Source organism: Bufo bufo, chromosome 9 (assembly GCF_905171765.1).
Source record: "Bufo bufo chromosome 9, aBufBuf1.1, whole genome shotgun sequence".
Classification (NCBI taxonomy): domain Eukaryota; kingdom Metazoa; phylum Chordata; class Amphibia; order Anura; family Bufonidae; genus Bufo; species Bufo bufo.
In genome coordinates, this window is record NC_053397.1 from 175,251,976 (window position 1) to 175,273,966 (window position 21,991).

The 21,991-nt window shown below is 44.4% G+C and overlaps 1 protein-coding gene across 7 annotated transcripts in view; it reads left to right on the forward strand.

Annotated features, from left to right (window-relative positions):
- The window catches only part of IQSEC1 (IQ motif and Sec7 domain ArfGEF 1), a 229,475-nt gene that overhangs the window by 162,141 nt on the left and 45,343 nt on the right, over positions 1 to 21,991 (forward strand). For all 7 annotated transcript variants that reach the window (XM_040406682.1, XM_040406683.1, XM_040406684.1 and 4 more), the window contains exons 4-5: positions 10,726 to 10,887; positions 20,796 to 20,918. In XM_040406682.1, the coding sequence (XP_040262616.1) occupies positions 10,726 to 10,887; positions 20,796 to 20,918 (285 nt within the window). The remainder of the gene's footprint in view (positions 1 to 10,725; positions 10,888 to 20,795; positions 20,919 to 21,991) is intronic.

Genomic DNA, 21,991 nt, shown 5'->3' on the forward strand with positions numbered 1-21,991 from the left:
AAATTATGAAATCCAGTACAGACATTTTTGTGTTTTTACCATGCTTTGGGTGTGGCATATTTTAAAAGGGTTTTCCAAGAATTTCCTCTGGATAGGTCATCCGTATATGATCGTGGGGGTCTGGTGCTCGGGACCCCCATCGATCAGCTGTTTGAGAAGGAGGTGGCGCTCCTGTGAGCAGCTTACCAAGCTCAGCGCCGTACATCGTATAACAGCTGTGCTTGGTATTGCATTTACTTGAATGGGGCTGAGCCACTTTTAGGCCATGTGATCGATGATCGTCACTCAACCTAGGAAAAGCAGAGAGAAGGCCGCGGCGTTCACAGGAGCACCGCTGCCTTCTCAAACAGCTGATTGCAAAATATATTTTCAAATACAAAAAAGGAGCATAAGTAGATGTACAAGAAAAGAAAATAAAAAGTGGAAAGGGCAAATAAAAAAAAGGAGGGGAGGCTGGAAGGGAGGGTTTAGGAAGGGGGTGCAAGAGTGGAAATATAAGAGAGAAAGAAGAGGGAATATAGGGCGCCAAGGGATGGTGAGGCTAAAAAATATTAGAAATGAAAATTGTATTGGTGGAAAGGCTGCTCACACACGAATGAACAAATTGTTCAAACCGGCCTGACTTGCAGGTCACAATAAACACTGAGTGAGAGAAAAACAAGTGAAGAATAGTGGTGGAGCGCCAAGATTTTGAGGATCAGGTCGCACCTGTAGGTGTGTCAGGTATAGCTAGAGGAAGCCCCTTAAGGGTTTGAACAGGAGATACCGAATGCCATGTGTCAGAGGATATCTTCATCAAGGTTAGACCAAAAGGACCCAGAAATGATGATTTATAGTGCAGATTGTGGACACAGTGATTTTGTTAATTTTCAAGAATCGGTGAATACTAGGCATAGAGCGTATGCAATAATACACTGCTCAAAAAAATAAAGGGAACACTTAAACAACACAATGTAACTCCAAGTCAATCACACTTCTGTGAAATCAAACTGTCCACTTAGGAAGCAACACTGAGTGACAATCAATTTCACATGCTGTTGTGCAAATGGGATAGACAACAGGTGGAAATTATAGGCAATTAGCAAGACACCCCCAATAAAGGAGTGGTTCTGCAGGTGGTGACCACAGACCACTACTCAGTTCCTATGCTTTCTGGCTGATGTTTTGGTCACTTTTGAATGCTGGCGGTGCTTTCACTCTAGTGGTAGCATGAGACGGAGTCTACAACCCACACAAGTGGCTCAGGTAGTGCAGCTTATCCAGGATGGCACATCAATGCGAGCTGTGGCAAGAAGGTTTGCTGTGTCTGTCAGCGTAGTGTCCAGAGCATGGAGGCGCTACCAGGAGACAGGCCAGTACATCAGGAGACGTGGAGGAGGCCGTAGGAGGGGAGCAACCCAGCAGCAGGACTTTGTGCAAGGAGGAACAGGAGGAGCACTGCCAGATCCCTGCAAAATGACCTCCAGCAGGCCACAAATGTGCATGTGTCTGCTCAAACGGTCAGAAACAGACTCCATGAGGGTGATATGAGGGCCCGACGTCCACAGGTGGGGGTTGTGCTTACAGCCCAACACCATGCAGGACGTTTGGCATTTGCCAGAAAACACCAAGATTGGCAAATTCGCCACTGGCGCCCTGTGCTTTTCACAGATAAAAGCAGGTTCACACTGAGCACATGTGACAGACGTGACAGAGTCTGGAGACGCCGTGGAGAACGTTCTGCTGCCTGCAACATCCGCCAGCATGACCGGTTTGGCATTGGGTCAGTAATGGTGTGGGGTGGCATTTCTTTGGAGGGCCGCACAGCCCTCCATGTGCTCGCCAGAGGTAGCCTGACTGCCATTAGGTACCGAGATGAGATCCTCAGACCCCTTGTGAGACCATATGCTGGTGCGGTTGGCCCTGGGTTCCTCCTAATGCAAGACAATGCTAGACCTCATGTGGTTGGAGTGTGTCAGCAGTTCCTGCAAGACGAAGGCATTGATGCTATGGACTGGCCCGCCCGTTCCCCAGACCTGAATCCAATTGAGCACATCTGGGACATCATGTCTCGCTCTATCCACCAACGTCACGTTGCACCACAGACTGTCCAGGAGTTGGCAGATGCTTTAGTCCAGGTCTGGGAGGAGATCCCTCAGGAGACCGTCTGCCACCTCATCAGGAGCATGCACAGGCGTTGTAGGGAGGTCATACAGGCACGTGGAGGCCACACACATTACTGAGCCTCATTTTGACTTGTTTTAAGGACATTACATCAATGTTGGATCAGCCTGTAGTATGTTTTTCCACTTTAATTTTGAGTGTGACTCCAAATCCAGACCTCCATGGGTTGAAAAATTTGATTTCCATTTTTAAATTTTTGTGTGATTTTGTGGTCAGCACATTCAACTATGTAAAGAACAAAGTATTTCAGAAGAATATTTAATTAACTCAGATCTAGGATGTGTTATTTTTGTGTTCCCTTTATTTTTTTGAGCAGTGTATAATATAAATTGATGAAATTACATCGCTAAGGAAACTGTCAATAAAATCCAAAATTATGTTCGCACAATATATGCATCTTACTTACTTCACCAGGGAGGGTGGCGCAAGATAAGCTCAAGACACTTGTCACCAAGCCCTCCCTCGCTGAGATCGCCTGTAGAGTGGTTATTCCCTTGTTGTCCTTCTGATAGATGACCCAGTGGACTCTATCATAAATACAAGGTACTTTTTATTCAAAAGAGAGCTCGACGCATTTCGGGGTATTCATGAACCTCTTCCTCAGGAGCATAATATAATATAAATACATTTACAAGATTTTATAGTGTGGAGATAAACCTACCCTCGTGGTGGGGCATTCACTTCCGGTCACGTAAAATATACATAAAAAACAGATTAAATCAAGTCAAGGTGCTGGGTTTAAATACATAAATAAATAAATACTTATGAAGCACATGTAGGGGCTGTTTATCCTACAATCCTGCGCTCATGGGGGAGCGTCCGCATAGCAGTGCACCGACTTCCAGTCAGGTGAACCCGGAAGCCGGAAATGCGTATCAGAGGACAACAAGGGAATAACCACTCTACAGGCGATCTCAGCGAGGGAGGGCTTGGCGACAAGTGTCTTGAGATTATCTTGCACCACCCTCCCTGGTGAAGTAAGTAAGACACATATATTGTGCGAACATAATTTGGGATTTTATTGACAGTTTCCTTAGCGATGTAATTTTATCAATCTATATTATATTATTGCATACGCTGTATACCTAGTATTCACCACTATTTTGTTTCTTGAAAATTTACTAAATCACTGTGTCCACAATCTGCACTATAAATCATCATTTCTGGGTCCTCTTGGTCTCACCTTGATGAAGATATCCTCTGCCACATGGCATTCGGTATCTCCTGTTCAAACCCTTAGGCCTCTTTCAGACGGGCGTTGCGGGAAAATGTGCGGGTGCGTTACGGGAACATCCGCGATTTTTCCGCGCAAGTGCAAAACATTGTAATGCGTTTCGCACTCGCGTGAGAAAAATCGCGCATGTTTGGTACCCAAACCAGAACTTCTTCACAGAAGTTCAGTCTTGGGATCGGTGTTCTGTAGATTGTATTATTTTCCCTTATAACATGGGTATAAGGGAACATAATAGCATTCTGAATACAGAATGCATAGTAAAATAGCGCTGGAGGGGTTAAAAAAAAAAAAAAAAAATTAACTCACCTTAGTCCACTTGATCGCGCAGACCGGCATCTCCTTCTGTCTCCTTTGCTGAACAGGACCTGTGGTGAGCATTCATTACAGGAACAGGACCTGTGATGACATCACTCCAGTCATCACATGATCCATCACCATGGTAAAAGATCCTGTGATGACCGGAGTGACGTCACCACAGGTCCTGTTCAGCAAAGGAGACAGAAGGAGATGCCGGGCAGCGCGATCAAGTGGACTAAGGTGAGTTAAATTATTTTTTTTTAAAAATTAACCCCTCCAGCCCTATTTTACTATGCATTCTGTATTCAGAATGCTATTATTTTCCCTTATAACCATGTTATAAGGGAAAATAATAATGATCGGGTCTCCATCCCGATCGTTTCCTAGCAACCGTGCGTGAAAATCGCACCGCATCCGCACTTGCTTGCGGATGCTTGCGATTTTCACGCAACCCCATTCACTTCTATGGGGCCTGCGTTGCGTGAAAAACGCAGAATATAGAGCATGCTGCGATTTTCACGCAACGCACAAGTGATGCGTGAAAATCACCGCTCATGTGAACAGCCCCATAGAAATGAATGGGTCGGTATTCAGTGCGGGTGCAATGCGTTCAACTGACGCATCGCATCCGCGCGGAATACTCGCCCTTGTGAAAGGGGCCTTAAGGAGCTTCCTCTAGCTATACCTGACACACCTACAGGTGCGACCTGATCCTTAAAATCTTCTCCTGGCGCTCCACCACTATTCTTCACTTGCTTTTCTCACAAACGGCTGATTGGCGGGGTTTCTGGGTGTTGGACCCCCACAATCAGATACTAATAACCTAATCAGAGGATAGGTCATCAGTATAGAAACTCCCAGAAAACCCCTTTAGTTTTTTTTTACCTTGGGCATATGTGAGTTGGAAAACTACAAAAGAGACTGTGTACAATTTTCTAATTAAAAAAAACATGAACAAAAAAAAAAATGCACGGAAAAAAACACAAAAAATTGCAAAACTTTATGGTGTTAAAAAACATAAAAAATACTATATGCAAAGTCTGATAGGATTTTATGTCAGCAGACCCGTAGTTAGACCAAAACCATCCGCCATAATGCGGAGCAAAACTGCATCAGTTATACACTTGTGTCAAACTGACCCAACACAGTTTTACATCTGTACACTTCCCATTCATTATCTAAATGCTTTGGTTCTACAACTGGAAACTTTGAGTCAGGTTGCCATATATAAAGATGTGGAAGGAACCAATAGTGCTTGTGGCAGCTCTCTGTAGATTTGTGTCTCTTTTATGAGCCTCCTCCTAAGCTGAATGTGTGAACCAGTCTTACCTGAAGATGACAACATCAATTAGACCTCAGCAAGACAGGCCGCTTAAAGAGGATCTTCACCATCTGCTCTTGTCACATTACCCAGAAGCCATTCTCCAGGTCATCTCAGGCTCACATTGAACCATCCTTTCTCAGGAACATTATTTCCATGTGAATGTCATGCAGTCCGTTAGGGGCTGTATCACCACAGAGGAACCTTTGTGCTGGTTCAGACAAGGCAAATGAACAGAATTAACGAAATGTCCACTCCACCCTGTGCCATGAGAACAACATTATTTCAGACAACCATTGGGATCTGGTATCATATAAAGCCTTATTGAGTTTGTTCTGCCTAGCAATGAGCAATATATTCATGTCTATGCAGAGGATATTGTCTGGAAAAAGTGAAGCACATGGGCAACAGGTCAAACTTGCTCAACTTTCTCAAATTAAAGGGGTTATCCAGGACTATGCTATTGATGGCTTACCCGTAGGATGGTCCATCAATATCAGATAGGTGGGGGGTCTGACTCCTGGCTCCTCTGCCGATTAGCTGTTGGAATGTGCTGTGGTGCTCTGGTTAGTGTTGTGGCCCTATCATTTACCAGGTACAATGCCAGCAGCTATACATGGTGCTAAATGTAGCTCTGCTCCATTCACTTGAATGGAGCAGCTGATCGGTGAAGGTGCCAAGACTCAAACCCCACTGGTCTGATACTGATGGCTTTTCTTAAGAACATTTCACCAATCTTAAATCCTAGGCAATCGCCTTTAATTACATTTTTACTCAAGGTCATACCCTGTCCCAGAGGTATTACTGATCAGTAGTTCACGTTGCGTTTGTTTCATTGGCAGAACTGTCATTTACTGCACCAAATAAATATGTGTAGTCTCTATTGTATGCCATACCGCTGCTTAACAGCGCTCCATGTGGTAAGGCGAGGAATTGCATGTGCAAAACTTGAATTCTTTTACAGGCAACCTGTCCTGGTCTTTTATACCATATCATATTGAAAAATGTTAACACTTTTCTGTATATTCTCCATGCCTATGTTTTTGCTGTCTGAGCTATTCAGAAGAGCTGACAAAATACTCCTAAACTGACTACTTAGCTAGCTGCACTGCAACCATAAGTTGTGTTCTTCCTATAGTAAAAGCTAAATGTCGGTACTAGTTTATACTATATTATTTTTGGCATTGAATGAAAGGCATACATCCTCCTATTGAACAGATTTCACCACGTTTCCTGTATCTCAGTATCACGCTGAAGCATTCTTATCTGCAGACAAAAGCCTTTAATCTTCAGTTCGTCATCCTCGCTCTTGAAATCGTATTCAGCGTAGTCTGTGGATGTTTGTAGGTCACCTTGTCTTGGAAATCAATTGTTTTAGTGTCTGGAAATGAAATGTTAAGGTGCATTTACACTTTGCCGATGAGCAGACAATTATTGGGAAGGAAGTGTTTCTTCCCGGTAATTGCCTGCTCATCAGTAGAGGTGAAGAGCTGCATTTTCCTGCAGCGATCACCTCCACAGTATGAGGATGAGGATGGCTGCTGCCATCTCTTATCCTCCTACAAATTTATTGTTTCCAGGCGGCATAGTGCTATTTACCCAGCCCGACCTACTGGTGTCCGCACAAAAGACGAATTTACCCAGTAATCGAGCATGATCTGTGGCACATTATCTGATTATCTGCCCGTTAATTGGCCAGTCTAAATGAGCCATTACTTGTGTTCCTTGTGAAAGGGGTTGTCCAAGTTATTGTTATTGATGACCTATTCTCAGGATAGCTCATCAATATCAGATCGATGAGGGTCTGACACTTGGGACCCCCGCCTATCAGCTGGGGGAAGGGAAGACACGCGCTGTGCCAGCGCTGCCTTCTTTTCATTGTTTACCTGCTCGCCGTCACAACCACAGCGGTGAGCCGGTGTAACTACAAGAAGCCGCCCCATTCACTTCTATAGGACGGCCTGTTCCTACACACTTGTATAGGAACGAGCCGTCCCATTGAAATGAATGTGACAGCTTAGGTGTAATTACACCGGCTCACCGCTGTGGATGCGACGGTGAGCAGGTAAACAATGAAGAGAAGGCAGCGCTGGCACGGTGCGCTCCTTGTATTCAAACAGCTGATTGGCGGGGGCGCTGGGTCTTGGACCCCTGCCTGTCTGATATCGATGAGCTATCCTGGAGGATAGGTGGTCAATAAAAATAACTTGGACAACCCCTGAAAATGAAACGATCCAGAAATAATTGTTGGTAATTAAAGGGACTGTAACCAGTAAAGTGATGGCAGGCTGAGTAACGGTGCATTCACAAGTCCATGTTTTGCGGCCTTCAAAGCGCGGATCTGCAAAACACGAATACTGGACGTGTGCATGTCACATCACCAGGTGACTTCCATAGGTCAGGGGTCCGCATTTTGCAACAAAGTATAGGACGTGTCCTACAGTCCTGATCAAAAGTTTAAGACTACTTGAAAAATGGCAAAAAATCATATTTAGCATGGCTAGATCTTAACAAGGTTCCAAGTAGAGCTTCAACATGCAACAAGGAGAAATGGGAGTGAGACAAAAAAAAATTTGAGCATTCAATTTAATGAAAACAACGAATAAACTGAAACAGGCTGTTTTTCAGCTGATCAAAAGTTTAGGACCACACCTCCAAAAAAAACTAAACCCCCCCTCCCCCAAAACAGAAATCCAACTTCCAAACATGAACTCAGTAATGAGTAGCTCTGCCGTTATTGTTGATCACTTCAAAAATTTGTTTCGGCATGCTTGATGCAAGCGTTTCCAGTGGTGAAGATGGCCGCACGAAGGCCATCTACTGTCTGGAACTGTTGTCCATTTTTGTAAACTTCCCCTGCCATCCATCCCAAAGGTTCTCAATTGGATTTAGATCAGGGGAACTCGCGGGATGGGCCAAAAGAGTGATGTTATTCTCCTGGAAGAAGTCCCTTGTCCTGCAGGCATTGTGTACAGTAGCATTGTCCTGTTGAAAAACCCAGTCGTTACCACACAGACGAGGGCCCTCAGTCATGAGGAATGCTCTCTGCAACATCTGGACATAGCCAGCGGCCGTTTGACGCCCCTGCACTTCCTGAAGCTCCATTGTTCCACTGAAGGAAAAAGCACCCCAGACCATTATGGCGCCCCCTCCACTGTGGCGCGTAGAAAACATCTCAGGTGGGATCTGCTTGTCATGCCAGTAACGTTGGAAACCATCAGGACCATCAAAGTTAAATTTTTTCTCATCAGATAATAAAACTTTCTTCCACCTTTGAATGTCCCATGTTTGGTGCTCTATTGCAAAGTCCAAACGAGCAGTTCTGTGGCGTTCAAGGAGACGAGGTCTTTGAAGACGTTTTTTGTTTTTGAAGCCCTTCAGTCTCAGATGCCGTCTGATGTTTATGGGGCTGCAGTCAGCACCAGTAAGGGCCTTAATTTAGGTCGAGAATCGTCCAGTGTCTTGAAGGACAGCCAATTGGATCCTCCGGCTCAGTGCTGGTGAAATTTCTTTGGGTCTTCCACTTGACTTTTTTGTTCCATAACCCTCAGGATCATTTAAGAAATTCCAAATGACTGTCTTACTGCGTCCCACCTCAGCAGCGATGGCACGCTGTGAGACCCTGCTTATGCAGTTCAACAACCCGACCACGTTCAAAAAGGGAGAGTTTTTTTGCCTTTGCCATCACAACGTGTGACTACCTGACAGAAAATGACAATCCACATCTTTGCACAGATTTGGCCTTTTAAAGACATGTGGTCCTAAAATTTGGATCAGCTGAAAAACAGCCTGTTTCAGTTTAATCTTAAATTTTTAATTCATTGAATGCTAAAAAAAAATTTTGTCTCACTCTCATTTCTTCTTGTTGCATGTTGAAGCTCTACTTGGAACCTTGTTAAGATCCAGCAATGTAAAATATGATTTTTGCCATTTTTCAAGTGGTCTTAAACTTTTGATCAGGACTGTATCTTTTGCTGCACGGATGCAGAAGCATTTGGAACCCTTCCAGAATGCAGAAATGTAATCAGTTTTCATTGTGAAGAACTGGTTGGTATCAGACCAATATTTGGTGACAGCATTGTAGAGATATACTACTTTGCATAGAGGTAAGTCTGTCCTATTAACAACATTATCTTATAGATATGCTGTCTCCACTGTATATGTTTTTTTTGGGGGAAAGAGGGGTCAAAACATATGCCTTGAGACTTGTGCCCCTGATCTTTTAAAGGAGTTGTCCGGTTTTCACTTGAATGAGACAGAGCAGTTGTAATTACACTGCTCGGCTGCTAAAATGTCGAAGAGCGAGCTTATAAACATTGGAGTGCAAGTTCTCCTGTCTATTCAAACAGTGGATCAGCGAGGGTGTCGGAAGTTGGATCCCTGCCGATCTGATATGGATGACCTATCCTGAGGATAGGTCATCAATATGAGAAAACTGGACAACCCCTTTAAGACCCTAGCAGTGAACCTGGCTACTAGTACCGAATCGATGGGTCACTTAAAAGACCCTGCAAGGTATGGAAAAGGTGCACATGGCTGAACTTTTGCACCGGAGCCGGTGAGTTAGTTACACCTCTCCTAATGTGTATGGGCAGCTTTACTTTACATTTTGAGCAGAGAGTGTTTGCTACTTCTGAGCCTTGTATAATGTGCGAAATGGTGTGGAATAAGGCTACTTTCACACTAGCGTTCTAGTTTTCCGCTATAGAGATCCGTCATAGGGGCTCAATACTGGAAAAAAACGCTTCGGTTTTGTGTCCATTCGTTGTCAATGGGGACAAAACTGAACAGAACGGAATACTCCAAAATGCATTCCGTTCCGTTTAGTTGCGTTCCCAGACCGGAGAGCAAACCACAACATGTTGTAGTTTGCTTACCGTCCTGGGATGCGGAGCAAGATGGATCCGGCATGACCCCCAATGCAAGTCAATGGGGGTGGATCCGTTTTCTCTGACACAATCTGACACAATAGAAAACGGATCCGTCCTCTATTGACTTTCAATGCAGTTCATGACGGATCCGTCTTAGGTACGTTAAAGATAATACAACTGGACCCGTTCATAACGGATGCAGACAGTTGTATTATCAGTAACGGAAGCGTTTTTGCTGAACCCTGCCGGATCCAGTAAAAACGCTAATGTGAAAGTAGTCATCCTCAGCTGCAGACAAGATTGTGTTTACACACAGTTGATTGACTGAATGTGATCAGGCTGCTGATTTGTGCCTGTTCTCATGCTGGGACTTCCTGCTGGGAGAGGGGCAGACTGAGAGCTTGTATTCATATTCCATTTACAGATCTTTCCATACACCTCAGCAATATAAATTACTGTTCTTATAACCATGAGTTATATTTATATTATTATTATTGTTTATTTTTATTCTGTAACTTTTTTTGTATTGTTTGCTGTTTTAATGAGATAACAATTTATGTTTTCTTTAAACTGGTGTTTACAATTCTTCAGCTATTTTCCCGTCTACCTCATCAGCCAAGTCGATTGGGAATGTCATTTCTAAACGGGGAAAATGGCTGAACGTAAAACATAAACAATACAGTATCAGCCGCATGTTAAACTTACCGCAATATTACTTACAGATTACAAAGATGACTGGTCTCTGTCGAATATGAAAATGTAAAACAATGTAATCATGCCGTCTCTGTGATTCCAGTTATAATGTATTCCAACTCAATTGCGTTTTTCTGTTTTTGTAGAAAACCTGAAAAGGGGATCCAGTATCTCATTGAACGAGGCTTTGTACCAGACACCCCAGTCGGAGTGGCTCATTTTCTCTTGCAGAGAAAGGGACTCAGCCGCCAGATGATCGGAGAGTTTCTGGGCAACAGGCAGAAACAGTTCAACAGAGATGTCCTTGAGTAAGTAAAACATTATCATAATTATTAGGCTATGTTCACATCACGTTTTGTATCTTCATTTACCGTCTGCGTTGGGAAAACTTCTGACTTACATGCTCAATGTGTCCATAGGATTACATTACCTAGATGGAATCTGAAAGAGTATACTTTTCACCTCCTTCTGATCTGAGGCATCGGTATACCACCTAAATACAGTATGGAATAGTGCAGTAGACTGCGCTGGTCCATACAGCAGCATCCAGTAAAAAACATCTGAGTTACTTTTTTATAATGGAACCCTATAGGTGAAGGATGCCATTCATATGCATCTATTTAATGCATACATCATAGCATATACATTAAATGTAGAGCATAAGCAGGATGTGAATATAGCCTTAGACTATGCTGTTTTTCTGTTTTCTCATATTGTGACAATTTAACAGAAATATGTTTTACTGTAGCCATTGCTTTATGCCAGTTTAGCTCTCCGTCGCAGATTCCATCCCAAATGCTGGAGAAAATAGGGCAGCATGCTGCATTATTTCGTAAGATAAAATGATGGACTCCATGATTGAAACCCGACGCACTGCAATATAGTTAATGTGGTCCATCGAGAGCTGTTAATGCCCTATATACAGTGTATCCACAACTTCCAATATTTTCTTTTTTCAAAGCCCCTTTACAATGCACACAATAATGTCAGAGTACAAGGAAAAGAAACAGGGGCGTACCTAGAGCATTTGGCACCCGGGGCGAACCCTTTGTTTGGCACCCCCCCCAAGAAGGTTAAGAAAACATGCACAAACTTTTTTCAATGTTTTCAATAATAATTATAAATAAAAATAAAACCCCTTAATAAAATAAACCTCTGCACACCCCCTTAACGAAATAAACCAATTAACCCCCCTTAATAAAACCCATTAACCACCCCTTAATAGACCCCTTAACCCTTCCTTAATAAAATAAAAACCTGCACCCCCTTAAACCCCAGTATAATAAACATTGGTGGCGCAGTGCGCCCCCCCCCACATAATAAACATTGGTGGCGCAGTGCGCCCCCCCTCCCTAGTATAATAAACATATAAACATTGGTGGTGCAGTGCGCCCACCCCAACACCCTAGTATAATAAACATTGGTGGTGCAGTGTGCCCCCCCAACATAATAAACATTGGTGGGCAGTGCGCCCCCCCTCCCTAGCATAAAAAACATATAAACATTGGTGGTGCAGTGCGCCCCCCCCCCCCCCCAACACCCCAGTATAATAAACATTGGTGGCACAGTGCGCCCCCCCCCCCCCAACATTATAAACATTGGTGGGCAGTGCCAATGAGGGTTAAAAAAATAAATAAAAATTAACTCACCACCTCCAATTGATCGCGTAGCAGCCGGTCTCCTGTACTTTCTTCAGGACCTGTCAAAGGACCTGTGGTGATGTCACTGAGCTCATCACATGATACATCACATGATCCATCACCATGGTAATGGACCATGTGATAGAGGCTGGAGCTCAGTGACGTCACCACAGGTCCTGAAGAAATTACAAGGAGACCGGCAGCAGCTACGCGATCATTTGGAGGAGGTGAGTTAATTTTTTATTTTTTAACCCTCATTGGCACTGCCCACTGCCCACCAATGTTTATTATACTGGGGGGGGGCCGCACTCAATGTTTATTATACTGGGGGGGCGCACTCAATGTTTATTATACGGGGGCCACACTCAATGTTTATTATACTGGGGGGCAGGGCCGCTGATAGAAATCATGGGGCCCCGTACAGCATACATGACGGGGCCCCCTTCAGCTCCACCCCCTGATCCCTCCTTCAGCCACACCCCTGGCCCCGCCCTTGGCCCCTCCCCAGACGCCGCCTTGAAACAACATGCAGATTTGTCTACAAGTGATATTTATGGCGCTGGGGGGTCGTCTGTGAATGGCGCTGTTATGGAGGGGATCTGTGAATGGCACTGTTATGGAGGGGATCTGTGAATGGCACTTTTATGGAGGGGATCTGTGGATGGCACTGTTATGGAGGGGATCTGTGGATGGCACTGTTATGGAGGGGATCTGTGGATGGCACTGTTATGGAGGGGATCTGTGGATGGCACTGTTATGGAGGGGATCTGTGGATGGCACTGTTATGGAGGGGATCTGTGGATGGCACTGTTATGGAGAGGATCTGTGGATGGCACTGTTATGGAGGGGATCTGTGGATGGCACTGTTATGGGGGGATCTGTGGATGGCACTGTTATAGGGGGATCTGTGGATGGCACTGTTATAGAGGGGGATCTGTGGATGACACATACCGTATATAGCATCTTATGCTATGTGTCATCCAGAGATACCCCTCCATAACAGTGCCATCCACAGATCCCCTCCATAACAGTGCCATTCACAGATACCCTCCATAACAGTGCCATCCACAGATCCCCCCCATAACAGTCATCCACAGATCCCCCCATAACAGTGTCATCCACAGATCCCCCCCATAACAGTGTCATCCACAGATCCCCCTCCATAATGGTGCCATCCACAGATCCCCCCCATAAGTGTCATCCACAGACCCCCCGGCCCCCCCCATAAGTGTCATCCACATGACAGACCCCCCCCCCCCCCATAACAGTGCCATCCACGGATCCCCCGCCCTCCCTATAACAGTGCCGTCATGACGTCATCCATATAGATCCCCCCCCGCCACTCACAGTAGTATACATTAATAAATCGGTGCAGCCGTGCAGGCTGCAGACAGTAACTTTAATTTTAGCACAGGCACAGCGCTCATCTCTTTACTAAAATACTACCTTACATTCAGCTCCTGCCTCCTCCCTCCACCCTCCAGCCTCCAGTAACAAGTGCGGGCGGCAGCGCTCACTCACTGACGTCACGCGCCTGCGCCGCCTAGTGGGAGGAGCAGGCGTGTGACGTCAGTGAGTGAGCGCCGCCCCCACACTGCCTGCTGTTACTGGAGCCAGCCCACTGACAGCAAAAAAATTTAAATGGCTCGGGAGTCGGCAGCCCGGGCCCCCCTGCCAGCCGGGCCCGGTACAACTGGGCCAGCTGTACTGGCCTATCAGCGGCCCTGCTGGGGGGGGCCGCACTCAATGTTTATTATACTGGGGGGGCCGCACTCAATGTTTATTATACTGGGGGGGGGGCCGCACTCAATGTTTATTATACTGGGGGGGGGGGGGCCGCACTCAATGTTAATGAAGATAACTGACCTGTTAATACAAATGCAGGAGGCGGGTGCCGGAATCAAATAGCGGCACCCGACCTCTATGACAGGGAGCGGCACCTGAGGGGTTAACTGCCGCTGATGAGGCTGATCGCAGCTCCCTGTCATAGAGGTCGGGTGCCGGCTATTTGATTCCGGCACCCGCCTCCTGCATTTGTATTAACAGGTCAGTTATCTTCATTGGTGGCGCAGTGGTCACAGCCCCTCCCCCGGCCCTGTCCCTCTTCTTATTGGCCGCGGCGGCAGCAGCACAGGGGGAGGGAGAGACCATCTGGAGCCCTGCCCCTATCACAGCGCCACGCCTGGCCCACTCGCCACATTTTTTTTTTTTTATCCTCGCGGCGGGCCCCCAGTGGCGTAGGGCCCCATTGCTATGGCTGCTATGACGATCCCTACGCCACTGGCACCCCCCTTGTGAGTGGCACCCAGGGCGGGCCGCCCCCCCCCCGCCCCCCCCTTGGTACGCCACTGAAAAGAAATGCAGTGATCTTACAGCACATGGATAATAAACACAGTGATGTCACAGTACAGAGATAATAAAGACAGTGATGTCACAATACAGAGATAATAAACACAGTGATGTCACAGTACAGAGATAATAAACATAGTGATGTCACAGTACATGGATAATAAACAGTGATGTCACAGTACAGGGATAATAAACACAGTGATGTCACAATACAGAGATAATAAACACAGTGATGTCACAGTACAGAGATAATAAACATAGTAATGTCACAGTACATGGATAATAAACACAGTGATGTCACAGTACAGAGATAATAAACATAGTGATGTCACAGTACATGGATAATAAACAGTGATGTCACAGTACAGGGATAATAAACACAGTGATGTCACAATACAGAGATAATAAACACAGTGATGTCACAGTACAGAGATAATAAACATAGTAATGTCACAGTACATGGATAATAAACACAGTGATGTCACAGTATAGGGATAATAAACACAGTGATGTCACAGTATAGGGATAATAAACACAGTGATGTCACAGTGCAGGGATAATAAACACAGTGATGTCACAGTACAGGGATAATAAACACAGTGATGTCACAGTGCCGGGATAATAAACACAGTGATGTCACAGTACAGGGATAATAAACACAGTGATGTCACAGTGCAGGGATAATAAACACAGTGATGTCACAGCGCAGGGATAATAAAAACAGTGATGTCACAGTGCAGGGATAATAAACACAGTGATGTCACAGTGCAGCGATAATAAACAGTGATGTCACAGCGCAGGGATAATAAAAACAGTGATGTCACTGTACATATATAATAAACACAGGTCTTGTGAGGTATTCCCAGTATGCAGTGATTAGTATCTACCAATAATAGTCCAACCGATGAAATGGTGGCAGGGTCATGTGTGCCCAAAGGCTAATCAATGTGTGTGGAGAAGGAAGTTTAGCCTATCTAGTTCAATCCCACAGAATAGTTAGGCTAGCTTCACAATTGTGGTAAAGCTATCCGGTAGGCTGTTCAGGTGTGCACCAGTTTTTATATGGCGCAAACTTGGCACTTATGCAGGAAAACAGCCAAATCCCTGTCAGATCTCATTATAGTCAATGGGGTCTAACAGTGCATAGCAGTATCTGGATAGGCTGAATACATTGAACTTCAACAGGCTGTTCCTCTGCCACAACAGCCTGCCTGATACAGTAGCTTTAACGCACATGTGAAACTAGACTATTGCTATGATAGAAAGGTGTCAGAACACACAGGACATTGCAGCTTAATGAGTATAGGGCTGTGTAGGTATGTACCATGATCCTGTTCCTCACTGCAGAAAACTAGTTGCAACAGCTACTCCCGATATTAGCAATTTAGTTAACTCCCATACATGTATGTACATATGGTGTACATGTGCCATAGCTGGCTGTTTTACACATCTGCTGGCAGAGTCTGTGATTGGAGAAAACTCCAATCACAGACATTTAACCCTTCAAAATTTGTGGTCAGTTGCAGCCAAGGCATCTGAGAGGTCATTAGCTGGGATTGGACTGCTTCCAACGTCCGAATGGGCTCACCCACGGTGAAATTGCAGGAGACATTCGGTTGCTATGGCAACCAGAAGTCTTGTGAAGACTCCCAGGCCTGAAATAATACAGGTCCTATTGAGCCGTGAACATGGCAAAGTTTTTTAAAAATATTAAAAAAAAATTACAAATTCAATACACTTCCCTTTCCGCCATTTTTACATAGAAAAACGAACAATAAAAAAATGAACACCAAAGATTGCACGATTTCAGAAAATGCCCGGACAATCATAATTTAAATGTATTTAAATGTATTTATCCCGTGTGGTGAACACCACAAGAGAAGGCAAAAAATGGGCAAATCTCCCCTTTTTTGGGTCACTTCTTCTCCCAAAAAATATAGTGAAAAGTCATCAAAAAGCAATCCATACCCCAAAATGGTGCCGATAAAAACTACAGATCATCTTGCAAAACAAAAACAACAAAAAAAAATGTTACAGCTCCGTAGACATAAAAAAGGTATGGGTGTCAGAATATGGAGATGCAAGGAACCGTTGCATTAAAACATAAAAACTACCGTATTTACATTTGGCATTGCTGTAATCATTATGACCCGTACTATAGAGGTAAGGCATTTTACTGCCCAGTGAACACGCCAACTATGAAACCTGTAAAATAATGACACCGTTGCTTTTCTTTATCAATTCCACCCTAATAATAATTCTTTCCAGCTTCCCAACACTGTATATAGAATATTAAGACGTGTAAGAAAATGATAAGAAAGTACAACTTGTCCCATAAATATGAAGCTTCTTGGAAGGCAGAGAGTAAAATGCCTCAGGCAGCACCATGTAGGGGCAAGAGGGCGGCAGCAGAAGGGCCATGGGGAATGAGCTCTTTCATTGTGGCAAAGGGGTTAGGTTAAGAAATTGGCATGGGGGGGGAGCTGTTTCAGTTTTCGCCTCAGGTAGCAGAAAAGCTAGGTGCACCCCTGGTTGTTATCACTCTGTTATTCCTCCTGGACATGGAGGAATAAATTGACATCTGGTCATTACCATTCCCCTTGTGAATGGAGACAGGCCCCTACGAGAAATATACTCATACATTTCCAGGAGAAATAACAGAGGGACAGCACCATATTCTGAGAAAAGATGCTCCAGAATTGACATTGCACGGTGAATACAAGTATTCAGTAAAGCCGACATCTCAGGAGCGATGACAGGTCCTCTTTAAGAAGTTATTAATATATATTAATATATTATCAAGAGGTAAGCTGGTGTTAAATGGTTTCACTAGAAATTACATTATTGCTCTGAGATTATTAGAAACTCTTCATTATGGGTATTACCAGCAATTTAGAGCAAAACTGATCACTGTTTAATGCTGGCTAAAAGATCAATGCACTGTAATTAGACCCATCTTTTTCTTTTATGTATTATATTCACTCTATTATAATGCACCATGAAGGATTACTTACAGTCAGGTCCATAAATATTGGGACATGGACACAATTCTATCATTTTTGGCTCTATACACCACCACAATGGATGTGTGTCAAAGTCAACAATCAAGAGAAGACTTCACCAGAGTGAATACAGAGGGTTCACCACAAGATGTAAACAATTGGTGAGCCTCAAAAACAGGAAGGCCAGATTAGAGTTTGCCAAACAACATCTAAAAAAGCCTTCAGAGTTTTGGAACAACATCCTATGGACAGATGAGACCAAGATCAACTTGTACCAGAGTGTGGGGAAGAGAAGAGTATGGAGAAGGGAAGGAACTGCTCATGATCCTAAGCATACCACCTCATCAGTGAAGCATGGTGGTGGTAGTGTCATGGCGTGGGCATGTATGGCTGCCAATGGAACTGGTTCTCTTGTATTTATGGATGATGTGACTGCTGACAAAAGCAGCAGGATGAATTCTGAAGTGTTTCGGGCAATATTATCTGCTCATATTCAGCCAAATGCTTCAGAACTCATTGGACAGCGCTTCACAGTGCAGATGGATAATGACCCAAAGCATACTGCAAAAGCAACCAAAGAGTTTTTTAAGGGAAAGAAGTGGACTGTTATACAATGGCCAAGTCAATCACCTGACCTGAATCCGATTGAGCATGCATTTCACTTGCTGAAGACAAAACTGAAGGGAAAATGCCCCAAGAACAAGCAGGAACTGAAGACAGTTGCAGTAGAGGCCTGGCAGAGCATCACCAGGGATGAAACCCAGCGTCTGGTGATGTCTATGCGTTCCAGACTTCAGGCTGTAATTGACTGCAAAGGATTTGCAACCAAGTATTAAAAAGTGAAAGTTTGATTTATAATAATTATGTCCCATTACTTTTGGTCCCTTAACAAGTGGGAGGCACATATGCAAACTGTTGTAATTCCTACACCGTTCACCTGATTTGGATGTAAATACCCTCATATTAAAGCTGACCGTCTGCAGTTAAAGCACATCTTGTTCGTTTCATTTCAAATCCATTGTGGTGGTGTATAGAGCCAAAAACGTTAGAATTGTGTAAATGTCCCAGTATTTATGGACCTGACTGTATATGTAATATATCCTGTTTTTTGCTGGTTATCATTGAAAAGACCCTGTGTATTTAAAGGAACATTCATGACAATGCTGATAAACGGTGCGGTGCGGTGCCTAGTGCTGGTCCTGAGCAGGCCGTGCATGACACAGGGATCCTCAGGACCTGCACTCGGCAAACACACGGTATTCATTTTGCCCATAATGTTCCGTTAAATAATGTCCTTACACATATCACAAGACCAAATTGACACAAATAGCGCACTGCCTGTACTGTATATGGACTCTCCATGGTGAGGGCAATTAGCCTTATTTGTAGTCCATGCTTTCAAAAATCTATGCTTTCAAAAGTCAGCCTGGCAACATTGTGTTTGGTGAGCTGGTAGACAAAAAAAGTTAACAATACTCATCTTTACCCAAACCTCCTCACTTACACCCCACCACCACCATTTTCACCAGCGATTGATGGATACCATGATAAATGCAAGTGCACAGTATCCAGAAATCACTGCTAAGAAGGGCTGGGGAAGGTGAGGAAGGGTGGGGGCTTCCCTCATGAATGCATACATCCACTGTATTTTTTGATAGCTGCTGTTGGCCAAATTGCACAATATTTTTAGGCCATTTGCATCAACCTGTCTCCGGGGCAGCACTTTACAAGTAGATCCACTTTACATCCAACTTTAACCTCATTGCACACGGCCGTTGTGCTGCCGTTCCGTGCATTGGGGACCGCAATTGCGGTCCGCTATGCACAGCAACATCCGTGCAGCGGGCCGGACCCATTCAACTTGAATGGGTCCGTGGTCTGTCCACACCGGAAAAAAAAATGACCTGTCATATTTATTTGCGGTGCGGAACAACGGAAAGAAACACCACAGAAGCACTCTGTAGTGATTCTGGTGTTTCGTTCTGTGACTCCGTGTCCGCATCCGTGACACATTTGCGGGCCGCAATACGGCTACGGCCGCCCAACGGCCGTGTGCATAAGGCCTTAAATGGCAACTGTCTGATGAACTGCAAGTATCATGCAAGGGTCCTATTCTAAATAATGGGACCTGTGCATGATGCTTCCTGGGTGTCGGACAATTGCTTCACCAGTTGTCCTGCCTAGTGTGCAGTTACATTTCTCTACAACCAATGTAAGTTTATGCGGGACGTTATGCCTGCAAAGGTCTTTTAAAGGGTTGCCCCAGACCCACGTCCATGGCATGGCCATGTAAAGACGCATCTTCCGTTAAACACCACAGAACCCGATGTGTGACATGCCATATAACATGCACTTCACCACTTAGCAGTCACATGCAGTTACAGATGGATCGCGTCAGAGGCCATCGATTAGTCAGAAGTGGTGATGTTCAGGTAGATGGCACGTCATATCTTCAGTCCAGCGGGAAACAATGTATATTGGAGCTTGGAGCTGGATTGCAACCGAACTGAAGATGTGAGTCTTTTTTCACTTAGATACCAGGCCAAACCCACTGTGCATGTACATGGGGTTTTATGGGATTTTCATAATGATGACCTATCATGAGGAAAGATCATCAGTATGAGATTGGTGGGGGTACGACTCCTGACACCCAACTGATCAGCTGTATGAGTAGGCCACGGAACTCGATGAACGCTTAGGCCTCTCCCTAGGCCATATGACATCACATTCGTCAGTCACATGGCCAATGCTTAACTCAGTACCATTCAAATGGACGGAGCTGTGCTTGGTAAGCTCTGATGAGAACTGCAGTCTACTCAAACACCTGATTGGTAGAGGTCCTGGGAGTCTGACCCTCGCCGATATCATATTGATGGCCTATCCTGAGGATAGGTGATCAATATGATAATCCTGAAAACCCTTTTACCAGTCTTGGATAACCCTATCAGTATCGGAAGCACATTCATTGTACTGTATGGTGGTTGAAATGATACTTATCATAGATCCCTGAACAATCACACTTTCACAGATTTGCATGTGTCATGAGATTTCCATATTTCTTTTTGGATAGGCCAAAGCTCCTGAAATTGCTTAGAAAGCATTTGGCTCCCGTTAATTACAAAATAGCATAAAATACTAATATTATACTTAAAACTGCCTAATCTCCTAACCGCCTTATTTCCCAGCTGGGAGGCTAAACAAAGCAAATGTGATTCTGTGTTCCAGCTGTGTGGTTGATGAGATGGATTTTTCAGCCATGGAGTTAGATGAAGCTCTCAGGAAGTTCCAAGCTCATATACGGGTCCAGGGAGAAGCCCAGAAAGTGGAGCGACTCATTGAAGCCTATAGGTATGGATTCATGATTTACTTTACACTGTATTTTGTTTGTGTTCCAGTGATATACATAGGGGTGAGATGATTTTTTGGAGCCGGTACACCAGGTTGGCAGGTGGAAGTAACACTTCAGGAATGCAGAATATTTTGAGCTGCACACAGTTAGTTACACATTTAAGCTTCACTAAGCTCTTGCAGTTTGACTTAAGCAGAGTCAGATGGTCATGGCTCGGTCGCTTGGAATTTAAACAGCATGTGTGAAAACACTAGGGAGGGATGAGCTGTCCCTGGAAATAAAGAGCCTGCATCTGAAGGTCAGGGATGATGAATATATTTCATGGGCTGATCTCTGCTCTCGCATGAAGATGAGCATTGAACTGCAGGCGGATACTGTAAACAGTTGGCGTAGAATAAATCGCTATGTGTGGTGCATTTTACATGGAACATGAAGCTAAAAACCACGGATAAGGACATATGCAAAGTCATGACAGCAAGATGTGGCAATCTGGGGTTCTTTGACTATAATTGGACAACTTGCATTGTATGTTCTTCCAGATGCTCTACAAGCATATGATGCCCTCTCAACTAGCCCACTAGCAGATGCTGATGTTACAGGCATTCATATAGAACACCCACCATCTGTAAACTGTACTTGTACATAGTACCGAAATAACTATTTATATTGGTCAATAATAATAAAGAGAAACTGACAGAGCATACATGGTAGAGAGAGGGCCCCATCAACAGAAGTCTAAATAATGTGTTCCTCTTCCATTTCCATGCAGGAGAAAATTGTGGTGGAAATATTGGACTATTTAACCAGCTGCTTCATTTGCTAAAATGTAATGACCTTGGAGGTTCTGACTGAAGGCTAACCTTAGCTGGGATCCACTTTCTACAAGATCCCTAGTTGTTGCAAGATATAATTTACGATCACATACTAGAATGTGGTGAAAATCTTGGGCTAGTTCACCATTTGCTTTATCTGCTAAGGTGTAGTGACCTTGGAGGTTCTGAATTAAAGCTAACCTCAGCTGTGAACCACCTTCAATAAGATCCCTACTTGGGTGGGGGGATGACTGCAAGAT